Source organism: Carassius carassius, chromosome 42 (assembly GCF_963082965.1).
Source record: "Carassius carassius chromosome 42, fCarCar2.1, whole genome shotgun sequence".
NCBI lineage: Eukaryota > Metazoa > Chordata > Actinopteri > Cypriniformes > Cyprinidae > Carassius > Carassius carassius.
Window position 1 is genome coordinate 5,281,680 of NC_081796.1, and position 15,951 is coordinate 5,297,630.

Below are 15,951 nucleotides of genomic sequence, written 5' to 3' on the forward strand. Positions count from 1 at the left end.
ACGATAATTGTCACTAATATTGTAAGTAAAACACACATATTTCCATGTCTAAAATTGTGTATACATTCATTCAGTTCAATTTAAACTGAAAATGTTGTCATCTACCTTACCTCTTGTTGATCAAAACTGATTTTCTGTATTCTATCTTTCGCTAGAACACAATTCCAATAGCAAACTACAGAATTACTATCACTATACATCACTGACTTTAATTGTACAGTTGGTGATTAAATACTAGACAGTCCTTTGGCCAAAAATGTTGCAGTCATTGCCCAGTTGTTGTTGCCTAGCTGTAGAGTTTGACATTTTAGCAGGATGTCTGGGTGATAATGTCATCCCAGACCCGTAGAGTTTTTCCTTCTGCACTTCAGTGACGGATTAAACAAACACAGCACCGTGTGGAGTCATCTTCTCCTAATACTCAACCATCTGTGCTGTTTCTAATGAATAATCATCCATCCAGAGCTTACCCTTATGCTCTATGATTCATTCAAGCTGCCCCGTGTCCATCCGACAGGATTTCTCTGATCTCCAGCGTCTTTAATGTGCTCTAGGGAATACAGATGTTCTCATAAACACTCAAACAAGATCCAATAAAAGTAACAAGGCTTAAGGATACACAGTAGTAGCTTATGACCAGAATGTGAAGGCAGTGGCTTGGTTTATGGCTTCTCTTTATTTGGAATCAGTGAGAAACTGCTAATTTTTCTGTCAGTAATGTTTAACCAATTGACCTCACAGCACTTGAGGTCACGACCTGCATCTCCAAGAGGTTATCAGTCCTAGCAGCCAACTAAAATGTTAAATTCTCTAAAACTATCTAACATGGCTGAAAATTGGGATGAATAAGAAAGATAGCATCTGGGTACCATGTGGATGTGATTGAATTGAAGATCTCCTCCTTTCGATTACATTCTAACTTCCTGTAATCGAAAACAGCATGAGAGTGTGCACAGCTGTTCTTCCAAAACCTGGATCTAACAGCCAGTAAACAAAATAACAGGGAATACAGACTTGTCTTCCAGGAAACAAAAACTAGGCAATGGACAGTTCTGAATTAAAAATAAATAAATACATACATAAATCATATTATCCTAATATTCATGACAGTATTCTTCTGTTTGTGTGTTACAAATGTAATGAACGGGCAAATATAGTCTATTGGTGTAAATAATATTTGGTGTGGTGTCCCATGGGCTTCACAGAGGGGGAGTCCCTGGAAAATGCACACCTTTATCGCATAATTTAAGATAAATACTTAAGGCTTACTTTTTTGGCAAAATTTGAGGCAACCTGTTTATGGTAACAAGTAATTTTGTTTTAGTGTCCTGATCTAAGATAAAAATAGCTGTTGTTTCTTATAAGCTAATATGCTTTTTCAAGAAAAAGAACATCATTCCCTGCGGAACAGTTAATCTGCTTGATCTGTCACACTATTTAAATACACAATTAACATCAGATGCAACATTTCCCTCCCTGCAACGTTGTCCTAAAAATTCCTAAATGAGATACAAAACTCATTCTTTGATGTATGTTATGTTATAAATCTAAAGTAACAGTCCAACAATAATTACAGTTTTTTTTCTGTAGGTCATAAAAATTTTTGGCAGCAGGATTCATGTTTGGTTTGTTGTCTTAAGCAAGACTGAATTTATCTACTACAACCTGGGATTGAATATGGGTGTACATTTCCTGTTCTAGACCATAAATCATGTGAATAATAATTGTTTTAAAGGCTATTTTAAGGTGTCATTTTATTTATTTATTTATAAATATTATAAAATTTATAAAACTTAATACCTAAAATGTAATTTTATTTTCTCCCGCAGATATACTTCAATTACTTGGCCAACTACATCCCCAATGTTTGGAACTATGAGCAAGGCTGTACCATCTGTGACCAAAACATGGTGGATTTGTCTCATCTTAAAGTGAGTCATCCAATAAAAGCCACAGTAAGCACTAGAATGTTATACATCATTGATCATCATTATCCTTTTGAGTTTTCATTTAAAGATAAGCCAAGAGAAAGTGGAGCTTGGAAGTTTTGTTCCGTATGCGCCCTATGTCATTTTACACATTCCTTAAATTATAAATGCCCATAAGGAGCCACTTGAGGAAGAGGAAGTTGTTCACTACTGTGGTGCAGGAAATGGCTTTTGGTTTTAGGACGGTTTCACTTACTGGGGTGTTGCTGTCAACCAGACCTCTCTTTAGCGGGCTGCTCAGTGTGGGGTTATATCCACAGGGTAACTTAAAGTGGTTGTCCTGAAAATTTGTTGTGGGGTTCAACTAAGGTTGGCAAAAATGGCTTTGAGTTATTTCCAATAAGATGGAGTTACTGATGTGGAAATAACACATTTCTGCTTGTAGTATTGTCAGGGCAAAATTCACTGCAATGTTGAGCTGACCATTTTTCTTTTATAATGAACATTGATGTTTATCTCTGCTAACACTTTCTGAGTGGTTGCTAGAAACTTATTAAAGTTGTGATGAAATGAAAGTAGCGACAATTTCTTTCATATCAATAATAAATTAACTGGTTGTTTCAGGCTGGCTGACTGGTGTCGTTGCTAGTTGGAAAAAAGGTATAATTGGGCTATATCTTACATTAAAGCACAAATGGAAGAATCTTTCATTTTGGTCACTGGTAAAACCTCAGATGACTGGTCAAGTGAAACAAAAAAGCCTATTTTTTTAAACCATTCATTTCTAGGAAGCATTGGAAAGGATGATGAGACAAAACCCAGAGTCTGTTGTTTGTCAGGACGATAGTGGCTAGGTCGTACCAGTCTCATCTGCTCAGTGGTTTTGGGTTGTTCTTGAAAAAGGAACACAAGTAGGGCTGCAACTAACGATTATTTTGATAATCGATTAATCTGTCGATTATTTTTACGATTAATCGGTTTATGTACTTATATTTTAGTTTTTTCCATTTTTTCCTCAAGTAAATTATTAATAAATGGTCTTTATCCTTCAGCATATATTTTTAAGAGATTTTAACCATTTTGCACTGTCATATCCTCATCAAAAATATACCTGGAGTTGTTTTATTATGTGTTAGTAATCCTTTTGTCGAACTCTTCTGCAATCAAAACACTGACCCATACTCTAGCAAATTTCACAAGGAGATTTCAAATAATGTTTTCACCATGGCAGTCCTTAGAGCTCGTAAAGTAGTTTAACATCCCGAACAAAGCTTATTAAGGAATCTTTCAGAACATATTTTCACGAAGAATAAGGATAAAACAGAATAAAATTGCAGTGCATTGTATTTTATTATTTACTGGGAAACAGCTTTATAGCTTTTGCTGTGAAATTGTAAACAATCCTTCGAATAAAGTGCCAATGGCATGAAACCTGAATGGAACTCACAATTTAAAGTAAAATCCATCAGAAGGTTGTCCAGAAAAAAAAATTGGACACACACAAAAAACCTGCTGTGTGAAAAAGAACAGTGAATACTTAAAAAAAAAGTGCATTTCAAATATCTTTAAAACTTACCTCTCTCATTCAGTCATAATTAGGCTGCACGAGTGAATTTTGAACTGGTAAACGACAAACTGATCACAGAACATGTTTGTAAAGCTTTAAATGTTAACTGTTAAAAAGCAATGTTATCAGCTTTTACGACTAAACATTTGCAAACAACATTGTTCTGGAGAATCTGCACAAATGAAAGTCTTAGGGGCCGTTCACAAATCGCGCCTAAAACGCGTGGAAAACACTAGGCGCACCGCTTTCTCCTCCTTTCCAAAGCGCTCGGGCAGAAGCGCCCCTGAGGCATCTGCCTTTGCTAAGCAACCATGACGTGCTCTCTCCTTGAAGACGCGGAAATTTCAGCAAAGTATAAATGGATTTGCAGCTCAAAAAATCGCTTGCAGTAGCTCTGCTACTAAATTTATTTCAAAATGGAAATCCATATACAACTATGATCAGCAGTTCCTTTCATCTTGACTGAGCTTTTAACGTTGTTACGGGAAAGGATGAAGCTGATTGGTTAGTTCTTGTCACATGACCCGCGGTGCGCTTGCGGCATTCTGAAAAGTTGAAATGTTTTTAACTCGGTGCGGTGTTTGAAATAACGAACTTGAGTGCGCAAAATACGCGATATGTGAACGTCCCCTTAAACAGTTCAGTAGTGCAGAGTTTACAGGTTACTCTTCTCTTTTGAAGGCTCAAAGTAAAGTACTCCGTCTCCCACATCACGCTGAATGCTGCAGAGACGCTGTTTGGGAAGCATGTGACATAAAACGAGGCCAGCTATTGGCTATTCGCTACTTCTCCTGCTGTACTGGCTGAGTAAAACCTCCGGTGGCTCATTACTGCCACACTTTGGTCACCGCAGATTTGAAATATGCACGAAATGAGCTGCTTACGGCAAATAAAAGTTATTTAGCAACGAATCGATGACTAAATTAGTTGACAACTATTTTAATAATCGATTTTAATCGATTAAATCGATTCATTGTTTCAGCTCTAAACACAAGTTTACATTCTCACACTGCTTATGCTGAGGTTGAAAAGGCCCCGTTAAAGGAAACTGTCCCGGTTTAGACTCCGCAGAATCCCCTGTGTCTCCTGTTTAGTCCCTGCTCTTCTGTCGGTAACAATTTAAAGACCTCTGGCTCGATTCTAGGACACTCCCTTCAGGAACCCAGAGCCAAGGTCGGAACTAGGAAATTAGATGGTGCCACTCAGGTCCCGTTTCATCTAGTGAGCTGTGTAGACTGGTCAAGAACCACAAAAGTAGTGGTGACAGAACTGTGTAACCTTAAGCTCAATGTCATGGGAAAGAAGCTTGTACTTTTTCTCAGACCTCCAGCAGCGCTTCTGGCTATGTGAAAAATAAGACTGGATGGTATGTGTTATTTTCTATACCATTTTTAACCATGCTAGATATATTCATTATCCCATGTACACATTATTCACATGTGAGAAAGAAACAAGTAATGTGAAAATATACAAAACAAGCCAATCACTGGGATATGATCTGAAATTCCCAAGACCCTACAGAGAACAAACTCTTTTGAGAATGGATGGATGAACCTGGTCACTAACATCTAAATAATATTTAGTTGGGCTCCCATCAAAATATGCATATTGTGATACACACTTACTGTGCAATAAAAAGAGTCCTACAGTAATAATTTTTGGGGGGTTATATCCCCTACCCTAGGTGAAAACATTGTGAATAATTTAACTGCGTGCAAAAGTATTAATGTTTGACCAGACTTTTCTCTTTATCTAAACAGGAGTTTCCACAAGTGACTGTTGGTATATATATTGAGCAGCCGACTCCATTCCTGCCAGAGTTCCTGGAGAGGCTCCTGAGTCTAGATTATCCCAAAGATAAACTGAATGTCTTTGTTCATAACAGTGTGAGTGTCTGGCTGACAAAGCAATGAGAACCATTTGACCGTTTGGATTTTAGCGTCTGTCTTTGACCGTGCTTGTTCCATGTCTTGTTCTTCAGGTGGTTTACCATGAGAAGCACATACAGAAGTTTTGGGAAGAGAACAAGGATGTTTTCCACAGTTTTAAAGTCGTTGGCCCCGAGGAGAACTTAACTCAAGGAGAAGCAAGGAACATGGGAATGTAAACATCCCTTTAATTTCAGAGTCACTCTCAAAAATATGCAAATAATGAAGTAAATTACAATGCAAATCTGATGAAGCTCAAACTCCTGATCAAAGATAAACGCAAACCTTTGCCACATGTCAGCAAACTTTTCAACTCCTTACAAAAAAAAAAACCCAGAAGCAACATCCGACTCGCCACAAAGCAGTAAATCTTCCCATCCTTTAGAAATGTACCAAAGAAATACAGAAGAAGCTCCTGTGAACCCTTTTATTTGCTCTTAGTTTAGCACTCATCAGAACACTGCTGTCTTCAAGATTCCCATGCCAGCTTCAAAACGAATCCACTTGTACATGTCTGCTTTCAAACATTTTCCACAAAAGCTATCACAATATCAAACCAAGTGGCATCTGCAAACACATGCTGCTAGACACGCTCACTTGATTTCTCTGAGCTATTTTTACAATTACTTTTAACTAGCTGGTTCAAATATTAATTATTGCTGCTTATTTAAGTGTCACTATTACTATCTTTTATACTTAGGGTTAGTAATTTAAATAAACCCCTAACTCCACATATTAAACTTCAGTGTGTGACTTGTTGGATTGGGGATGAATTTTGCACAGACAACCAAAAATAACTGAGATCTGTAAGATTTTAGTGGATAAATGAAGTTATACTATCACATTTATTAAGGCGTATACAGGATGTGCAGTAGACATGTTGATTCTCTGGTCCTGGTGCTGTTTTCCTACTGCATGTCTGTGTTTGGCATCAGTAGCTGTTGACATGGTGATATCACTCAAGTTGTTTATCTTAATTACTAGGTCCAATAAATGCTGGTTTGCATAAGACGTCAGAGCAGACATTAAAAGATGTTGGTTTCAGACGGTTTCCATTTCGCTTCAGAACAGAGCATTCTAAAAAAATTTAATTAATATTAGGACAGTGATGCTCAGAATCACATCACACAGAATGATATTCAGAGGAACATTATATTACCCAGATATATATACTTTCATAGCCAAGGACACAGCTATGTACTTTATCTCAGATGTACTACAGATGGGCTCATGCAGTTTGTTTTTGGGCGAATAGGATACGAAATGTTTGTGTTAATAATTGGATCTCTGACATTTGATTACACACTTTGGTATGTGCAGTTTGTCACCTTTCAGGAAATAAAAAGTTTAGCATTAACATTTAACATGCCCTGAATTTTGCTAGAATTAATAATGACACCCTTACTATTTTCTAACAGTGATTTGTGCCGGAAGGATCTTTCTTGTGATTATTACTTCAGCATTGATGCAGATGTGATGCTCACCAACCGACAGACCCTAAAACTCCTCATCGAACAAAACAGGTAGTTTCCCTTTAATCAAAGTCAAACATTTTTAAAAACCTGGAATCTTCCACAGTAACCATTTTGTCTGAGGAAATTAACTTGAATCTCTCATGTGCTAAAACCACAGGAACATTATAGCAGACTGAATGCAAATCCCTCAAGGTTTAAAAATAAGCACTGGTGGCTTCCTGTTTTCCCATGGTGCATAGAAACAGTCTGCTCTTCATTGCATGTACTCTTATAATGCCACTTGACTTTAAATAAGAAACAAGTCTGAACTCAGTCACATTTAATATGAGAACCTAAAGCACTCTTTCGCATGACTATGGAGGAAGCCCTTTTCAGATATTTTAAGAATGCTTGGGAACTCTCTCTGCTGGCTTCTGGCTTGTGGAGTGAAATTGGTACCAGTAACCGTACAAATGTGGAATTTTACTTGCTTTCACATTGTTGACCAACACTATAATTTCCACTAAAGTGTTTTGAATGGCATGTTTACCTCAATGAAGCGATATTCATGGTTAGTTGAGTTTAAGCTCACAAGAGAGGTGAAAGACTTGACTATGTTACTCCAGGGTCACTCTCACGATTATAGGAACAATACCATATAAAGCTGCTCTCATGTGCCCAGATAAAAAGATGCCTTCTTCACAATCTCACAAGTATAAGTTTTCACATAGGTCATGGTAACCACTCATGTGGTATAAACTTTCATTAAACCAATCTATTCATCCCAACTTTTTTCCAAACCACTTACCTCTCTAGCTTCACGGAGATGCTGGAGCCTTTTCCAGCAACTCGGGCTGCATTCAGGGTACATCCTGAATGTATCATAAGGCTAACACACACACACACACACACACTCTCATCTACAGGCAATTTATTTTGTCCAAATCACCTATACTGCATGTCTTTTGGATTGTGCGTGAAACCAAGAGCAGTGGTTTTCAAACCCTGGGTCGCGTCCCTTGGTTTGGGTCACCAGGATGATTTGAGGAAAATGTATATACAGTATATTAGGGTGACCATATGTCATATTTTCCCCGGACATGTCCTCTTTTTGGACCTAAAAAAAAAATGCGTTGGGTTGGGATTTCTTAATTGCCCAAAATGTTTGGTATTCAGCTGTTTTCTTGATCTCGCTCCTCCTGAATTTCTGACCATTGCCACCTGCTAGTGCAAAATGTGTTTCACTTCCGCAATTTTGTGTCCACTCCTTTAAACATTCTAATATTGTATAAAATGTTGTTGAATCAGGGATCCGCTCTCAGTATGCAGAGTATTAAAATCTCTTTTGAATTAGCATTCACGCTGTTCACTTTCGATTTAACTCTGTGTAAAGGGAGCACATCTTACAAGATCAGATATTTGTCAATGAGCTCAGGATCTGCTAAATACCCCAGCATGGTCTTGTCCACCATCTCTTCATATTCTCGACCTGAGATCAGTCAGATCTGACTCCTAGCTCTTTTTGGATGCAGGGCTGCCAAGTCCAAGCAGCTGAGCCCTTAATAATTTTAAAGAAACGGCTGAAAATACATCTCTTTCATCTTCATTTGACCCTCACTGTCTATTCTATTTATATTCTAACTACTTGCTTTATTTAAAAAGAAAAGAACATTTAACACTAGCATTCTCTATTCTTTCTCTATTCTTTCTACTTATTTTATTTTTATTTAGTATAAATAATAACCAACTAGCTCAAGCATTATTTATTATTTTTCTGGGGTGCGTTCTCCGAAAATACCTTAACGCTACGTCGTTCTTAAGTTGTACCTTAAGAAGTACCTTATCGTTAATACGTGGTTTCCGAAACCTTCTTAGTTAAGTATACCTTCTGTAAGTCATACGTTCGTAAGGTTGGTCTGGAGCGCTCTTAGCTATACCTTATAGCTGCTGACGGTTCATACCGCTAGTGGCCACCACTACGCAAAAAGCTTTTTTACATCGCAGTTTAATTACACATAGAAAATTTTATATGAACATTTAATATAAAATCTGATTTAGTATTAAAATTACATTTTTACTTTAAATTTTTACACATACAATACTTAAGTTGTTATAGCCTACACCCAGTGTATGGAAGTGTTTTCATTAATAAAGTTTCCATACACTAATGGTTGTTAGCTTTTTTAATTACTATCCTAAGGCACATCAGCTGGCGAACCATTTGACAGAAAAGGCTTAGGAGTCTATAAAGAAAGATGAGTTTACACAAACTTTATAGCTATGGCAGCGAGACAGCGAGTACTTGTTTTAAATCAAAGACGGCGCCGTCCGCGGAGGCAGTTAGTGTATGTCAATTACTTTATAAGAGAACACTTTAGTCCACTGACTACCATGTCAGAAGAGACCATTGTAAAAAAATTTCGCCTGCCACGGGAGCAAATTCTGCAGCTCTTGCATCTTGTTGGCCCAGATTTGTCAAGACAAACTCGACGGAGCTACCCCCTCAGCCCCGAAATTCAGCTGCTGGCGGCTCTTCGTTTTTATGCCGTGGGGAGTTTTCTGGAGGTTGTTGGGGATGGATATGGGCTGAGTAAGACCTCAGTGTGGCTGTGCGTTCACTCAGTCACAAACGTACTGCTTCGCCACGCCACTGATTACATACGTATGCCTTTCACAATGCACGAAGTGATGGAGACACATCAAGGCTTCCATGCCATTGCGGGTATCCCGCGAGTAATTGGCCTTGTGGACGGGACACTTATTCACATCTCCAACCCATCAGCACTCGACCAGGCCTTCATTTGTCGCAAGGGCTTCGCGGCTATCAATGTCCAAGTGGTAGTTGATCACAGGGGAGTGATTACAGACGTAGTGGCAAAGTGGCCTGGTAGCACACACGACAGCTTTGTGTGGGCCAATTCAGCGGTGGGTCAAGACGCAGAAAGAAGAGTTTTTGGGCAGAGCATTTTTTAGGAGACAGCGGCTACCCCCTAAGAACATACCTTCTTAATCCAGTCACCAACCCCACCACGCAGTCTGAGCACAGTTACAACGCTGCACATGCTCGTACCCGCAACTTGGTGGAGCGCTCGATTGGGTGCTGGAAGATGCATTTCCGTTGCCTTCATAAATCTGCTGGAGGGTTGCGTCTGAAGCCACAAAGATGTTGTGCAGTAGTAGTAGCTACAGCCATGCTACACAACATTGCAGTTACTGGAGGTGCAGCTTTGCCAGAAGAGGTGGAAGAAGAGGAGGAAGAGGAAGCAGGTTTCCACAACCCACCTGAATTACGAGATGCCCTACACGCTGCTGGTGTGCAAACGAGGCACCAAATGATTCACTCTATTTTTGGTTAATATTTTTTCAAGCAATTTCTTTGTTTAAATCGACCACTCAGGTTCCTCATTTATTTGTGTTTCTCTAATAAATTGAAGTTGTGCACACAGTTCATTTGTCACCTATTCCCATGCCATTTCACTTAAATGCTGAAACCCCAATCACCTTATTTTTTTACTTTAGTACTTCAAAAGGTGGTGTCACAATACCTAGGCTACCCGATCTCCTTGCGCTGTGTACCTACTATATACTGTAGCATGTGTGCTATTTGTACTTACAATTGGCTTTGCATGCATATATATAAAAAATAAATAAAATACACAGCATTAACCTCGTAGTGAAAATTGATGATGTGGATACGGGTATATTATATACTTGGGGAAAAGTGTCACTCATAAGGTGCTTTTTGCATGCCTAAAAACACCCCAATTAAAAGTAATGTAAACTTCTTACACACACTTTCATGAGATGGAAAAGGATATTTCCTTTAAAGATGATCTGCAAACCCAACATTGATGACAACAGTTTTGCTTTTAATCGTGTTTTATTTGAAAATACTTTTGAAAGTAAATTTGAAAAGGCACACCACAGAAAACAGAAAAATGTGAATAAGCCTGTTACTGGGTCGGCGATGGTTCACCTGTAACGTAAAAGAATAGTTAGATTAAAAACAACACGACACTCATAAACATCATAAAACCTTACCTTGATCTGGGAGTATTATTGGAACGGAAATTGATGGCCTTTGAAACTGTGCCTCGGACAAAGCATACTGCTTTTCCATAATATGAACCTTTGCCTTTTCCACCTCCAGCGTGGCTCGGGCGATGTCGTTTGCCTCTTGTAGCCCTTGCTCGATTCCCCGCAGAAGTTGTAGCTTCTCTTTTTCTAGCTTCACCAGCTCATCACTGCAGTCGCATCGGATTAAGGGACGCCTTCTGGAGCCGGATTGCTGGTGCTGGGCTACCTCAGTCAATGGTAGTGAAGGTGCGGACAGGTGTGGTGACGCCGGTGCTGAAGAAGCGCTGTCACTGCTGGCAGGGGAAGAGGGTGTGTTGGGTCGAGGAGGTAAAGATGAAGTGCTCTGCGGCAATGTATCCACACCTGCTCTCAGATCAATCCCCCCTGAGATACCCTGTGAGGCCGCTTCTCCGAGGATTGCCAGGGCCCTTTCCTCATCGCGACTGAGTGCAGGCACAGAGCTGGGTCCCCCACCAGTTCTTTCCCGGTCTCTCCGGACTGCTGCACCTCTCGCTTTGGCAGCGCTGGCAAAATCGTGCCAATTTTTTACGGATCACGTCCCACTGTCTCAATGGGCAGGAACCAGACGCTGCCAATTTCATGGCTATGCTTTCCCAGAGTTCTTTTTTTTTTTTGTTGGAGACCGTTGTGCGGAAACTAGCGAATAATACACCTTTGTGGTGTTCCACCTCATCCAGCAGTATAGACATTTCGGCAGCAGTGAAGCTGGCCGATCTCTTTTTGCGGACTTTTTTTCCCGACATAGTGAATGTCGGTATGTCTCTCATGTTTGCGCTTTTATTGAGGAAATCATCCAATTACACAAATGAGCGATTTACGCCAATAATGTGATACGGCTGGTGGATAATCAGCATACGTTGTGGAGAACATTAACACACTTATGGCCATGAGGGTTTGGGATTGCACACTTGCTAAATTATAAACACATACTCATATTTATTTCTGCATGTATATTTCAATGAGCCCCGATAAATGCAGTTTGTACTATTTCTAAATAATACGCTTCTTTATAAAGAACATTGTTTTCTCAATACTTTACCTATACCGCTGTGAAGGAAAGAGCGCACAATCGATCATCGAGGCATCGATTTCAACCTATTCAGCACCTCCACCATGGACAGCACCTGCTAAGGTCGAACTTAAGAAGGTTTACCTTAAGCAACATCCTAAGGTATAGTTCGGAGAACACACGTAGGAAAGGTATACATGTAGTTAAGGTGTACCTTTTGAGTCTTCGTAGCGCGCTAAGAGACAACGTTATCGGAGAACGCACCCCTGTTCTATTCTCTTAAGACCCGAGAAAATAAGTTTTAGGATTTTTTTTTTCATGTCTTTACATTGTTTAGAGCATTAAAAATTATGTAAAGAAAAAAAAAAAATATATATATATATATATATATATATATATATATATATATATATATATATATATATATATATATATATATATATATATACACAGTACAGACCAAAAGTTTGGACACACCTTCTCATTCTGAAGGCATCAAAACTATGAATTAACACATGTGGAATTATATATGGAATTATATACATAACAAAAAAGTGTGAAACAACTGAAAATATGTCACATTCTAGGTTCTTCAAAGTAGCCACCTTTTGCTTTGATTACTGCTTTGCACACTCTTGGCATTCTCTTGATGAGCTTCAAGAGGTAGTCACCTGAAATGGTCTTCCAACAGTCTTGAAGGAGTTCCCCGAGAGATGCTTAGCACTTGTTGGCCCTTTTGCCTTCTGTCTGCGGTCCAGCTCACCCCTAAACCATCTCGATTGGGTTCAGGTCCGGTGACTGTGGAGGCCAGGTCATCTGGCGCAGCACCCCATCACTCTCCTTCTTGGTCAAATAGCCCTTGATGCCTTCAGTGTGACTCTACAATTTTCATAGTCATGAAAATAAAGAAAACTCTTTGAATGAGAATGTGTGTCCAAACTTTTGGTCTGTACTGTATATATTTCATTCATAAGTTATGCTATGTCCTCGGTAGAAGACATCGGAACTCTATTTCTTCAAAAAAATAAGAAGACATGAATGAACATGCAACAACTGATTTTTTTAATCACCAATACATTTTTAGCTTTGAAGATTATTATTATTTTTTTTTTACCAAACTTTGTATAAAGATGATTCTCAACTATGTTATAACATAATTATTCAGTATAGCATCTTTCTTTCTGCAAAATGTATGTAAAATGGCCATAAACAGGTTTTCTCATTATATACAACGTACCTATAAATGAAATCTAATTTGCATATTAATGTGTTTTTGTGGCAACTTGTAATTAAATAAGAATTTTAATAATGGGAGTAATAATTGACAAAATTTTCATAATTATATATAATATTTCATAGAATATTGAAATATAATTTATTTCCCTGTCCATTTGTTATGTCTCCCAAAATGCGTAATAAACATGCTTTTAGTCCCGGTGCCCTCATACAGTATGTCCTCGTATTGTATCAACATCCTGTTTCGTAACAGAAAGTCATATTTTGATTTGAAACCCCTTAACATTTTCCTGAGAAGTTGATTTATGCTGCCCAATAGTGTCATCCTGAAAACTTAATTCAGTACTACAACGAATCTTTTGTGGTCTTAAAAAGTCAACATTGAATTCAGTTTTCCTAAAGGGCCTTTTGTGGTGGCAAAAAAAAAGTAGCTTTGTATCTTGCATAGTAGGCCTATCATAGTACATTTATTGACTGTTGCTGGTTTCTGTGCTGATTTTTTTTTTTTTTCGACCACAGAAAAGTAATTGGCCCTCTTGTCACCCGTCATGGAAAACTGTGGTCCAACTTTTGGGGAGCCCTGAGCCTGGATGGTTATTATGCGAGATCTGAGGACTACATTGACATTGTGCAAGGAAAGCGTGTGTGAGTATCTTAGAGGATGTGATCCAGAAGTTACTGAGATCTGATATTTCACTGTATATAATCTTACTGGAACATTACGGAATTGCATTTATCCTCCTCTGAATCAAAAAGAGTACTCTGTTCAAACTCAATGTAAATTGCTAAAAAGTAATATGCTCTATTCAAACTCAGATTACTTTGTAGCATGTCGATTGCTCACCAGGACATGTCTCTAACAAAGTATATTTTAACATTGTATTCAAGTATGATGCCAAGCATCATTACTGTTTTTACATATTCTTTTGTCTTTCCTTGTGTAAATAGTGGTGTGTGGAACATCCCCTTCATGGCCCACATCTACCTCATAAAGGGCCAGACTCTGCGGAATGAGCTCAAAGATAAGAATGTCTTTGTCTTGGAGAGATTGGACCCCGACATGGCCATGTGCAGGAATGCCAGAGACTTGGTATGACCGCTGAAACACAAAGTTGTACAATTATAGTAATTATATATATCTAGATCAGCAACGATCATATACATTTTTTTTAATAATAGTCTAGAGTTTTAATTAGTTAGGTGTGCAATGTATTTTAATGTAATTTGTTGTTGTGTAATTGATGTAAATGTGTAATTTATTTAATGGAATTGTTTATTAATTAAAAAGTATTACAATGTAAGAGACCAGAAAACTGTTAAAATACAGTATATACTTAATGTTTAAAACGTATTGTCACAAAATGTCATGGATTCTGATGATAAAGCTGAATTTGTAATAAGGGAGGAATGTAGGAGAGTAAAGTAGATATGGAAGCCTGTTTCCGCCACTGAAAAAAAAAAGTGATGTTTTACAATACAGATCTGACTTTTTTACAAGTTTACATCTCGCAACTTCTCTTCCCAGAATTGCATGATATAAACTTGAAATTATTTTTCTCAGAATTTTGTGAGATTTAAACTTGCAATTGTGAGTTATAAAGTCCAATTCTGAGGGAAAACTTTAATTGCTGTGGTAACTAACAACCTCAGTTCCCTGAAATAAGTGAACAAAAGTTGCAATGTATACTATAGGCAAACTCCTGTTTTCTCTGAATACTGAAGCTTGATTTGCTGGGCCGGAGGTGGCACAGGCTTCGCAGACTGCTGGCAAGATGAAGCCTTCTGGTGACCTGTACCAGCCACCAAACTGGAGCGTTTCTGGAGAGAGTGACGCATGGCCTGCGATGACTTGTGTGCTGCCATAAACCGCTCAGCAAATCCATCCACGGCAGGGCCGAACAGAGAGACAGGGAAGTCGAAGTGTGAGGGAAGGTGATCTTCCACCACCAGGTTGGCCATGGACTTTTCAGTTGCCTGTGCAGTGGCCTTTGTAGTGTGCTGAGCCAGGTCAGTCACTGTGCACAGCTCCTTGAAGGCATTGGAAGTCTGGCTGGACTCGGTGCGGAGAAATTTGGAAAAACTTTTCCCTGAAAAACACTGACTTTATGTGAAGTGCTGAGCCAGCCTGGCCAGCCATAGAATAAGCACTGCCTGCCAGAGTGGAGGTAGTCCAGCAGGGCTTAGATGGGCACGCTGGGCCTTCAATCCCAGAGATGATTGAGGGTAGAGATGTGGAGCGGAATTTTTCTTCAACGCCATCAACAGTGGTGAGAGCGGCAGAAGAGGAGGAATGAACATGCTGAGTAGGTGGTATGCCACATCCTGGTTAGTTCGCCGTGAACCCCTGTGAAGACCAGGGCGGGCCATTGCAGAAACCACTCGTCTAAGTTGCCATGTCGGTGGGAACAGTTAAAGCCGAGGTCCTCTACAGCCTTAAAGAGAACACAGATCAGCTTGCTGTATAAGCTGTGATATGTTGGTTGCTTTGGGGTTGCTGGGTCCTCGCCAGAGCACACCCTCTCTTCAGCATCTTAAGCGTCATCAGCGACAACTTCCTCCTCACTCAGGCCGAAGGAGATCAACCAACTCACAGCCAATGAGAGAAAAGGAAAGGGAAACTGACTTAGAAGTGTGAGTTTATATCACACAATTCTGACTTTGTAACTTTTAATTATATTGCGCAATTCCGAATTGCAAAAAAAAAAAAAAAAAAAAAAGAACAATTATGATA

The 15,951-nt window shown here is 39.0% G+C and overlaps 1 protein-coding gene across 2 annotated transcripts in view; it reads left to right on the forward strand.

Annotated features, from left to right (window-relative positions):
• The window catches only part of LOC132124051 (procollagen-lysine,2-oxoglutarate 5-dioxygenase 2-like), a 56,893-nt gene that overhangs the window by 32,283 nt on the left and 8,659 nt on the right, over positions 1–15,951 (forward strand). For both annotated transcript variants that reach the window (XM_059534810.1, XM_059534811.1), the window contains exons 8-13: positions 1,830–1,931; positions 5,256–5,381; positions 5,477–5,598; positions 6,842–6,946; positions 13,740–13,865; positions 14,169–14,310. In XM_059534810.1, coding sequence (XP_059390793.1) covers positions 1,830–1,931; positions 5,256–5,381; positions 5,477–5,598; positions 6,842–6,946; positions 13,740–13,865; positions 14,169–14,310 — 723 coding nt within the window. The remainder of the gene's footprint in view (positions 1–1,829; positions 1,932–5,255; positions 5,382–5,476; positions 5,599–6,841; positions 6,947–13,739; positions 13,866–14,168; positions 14,311–15,951) is intronic.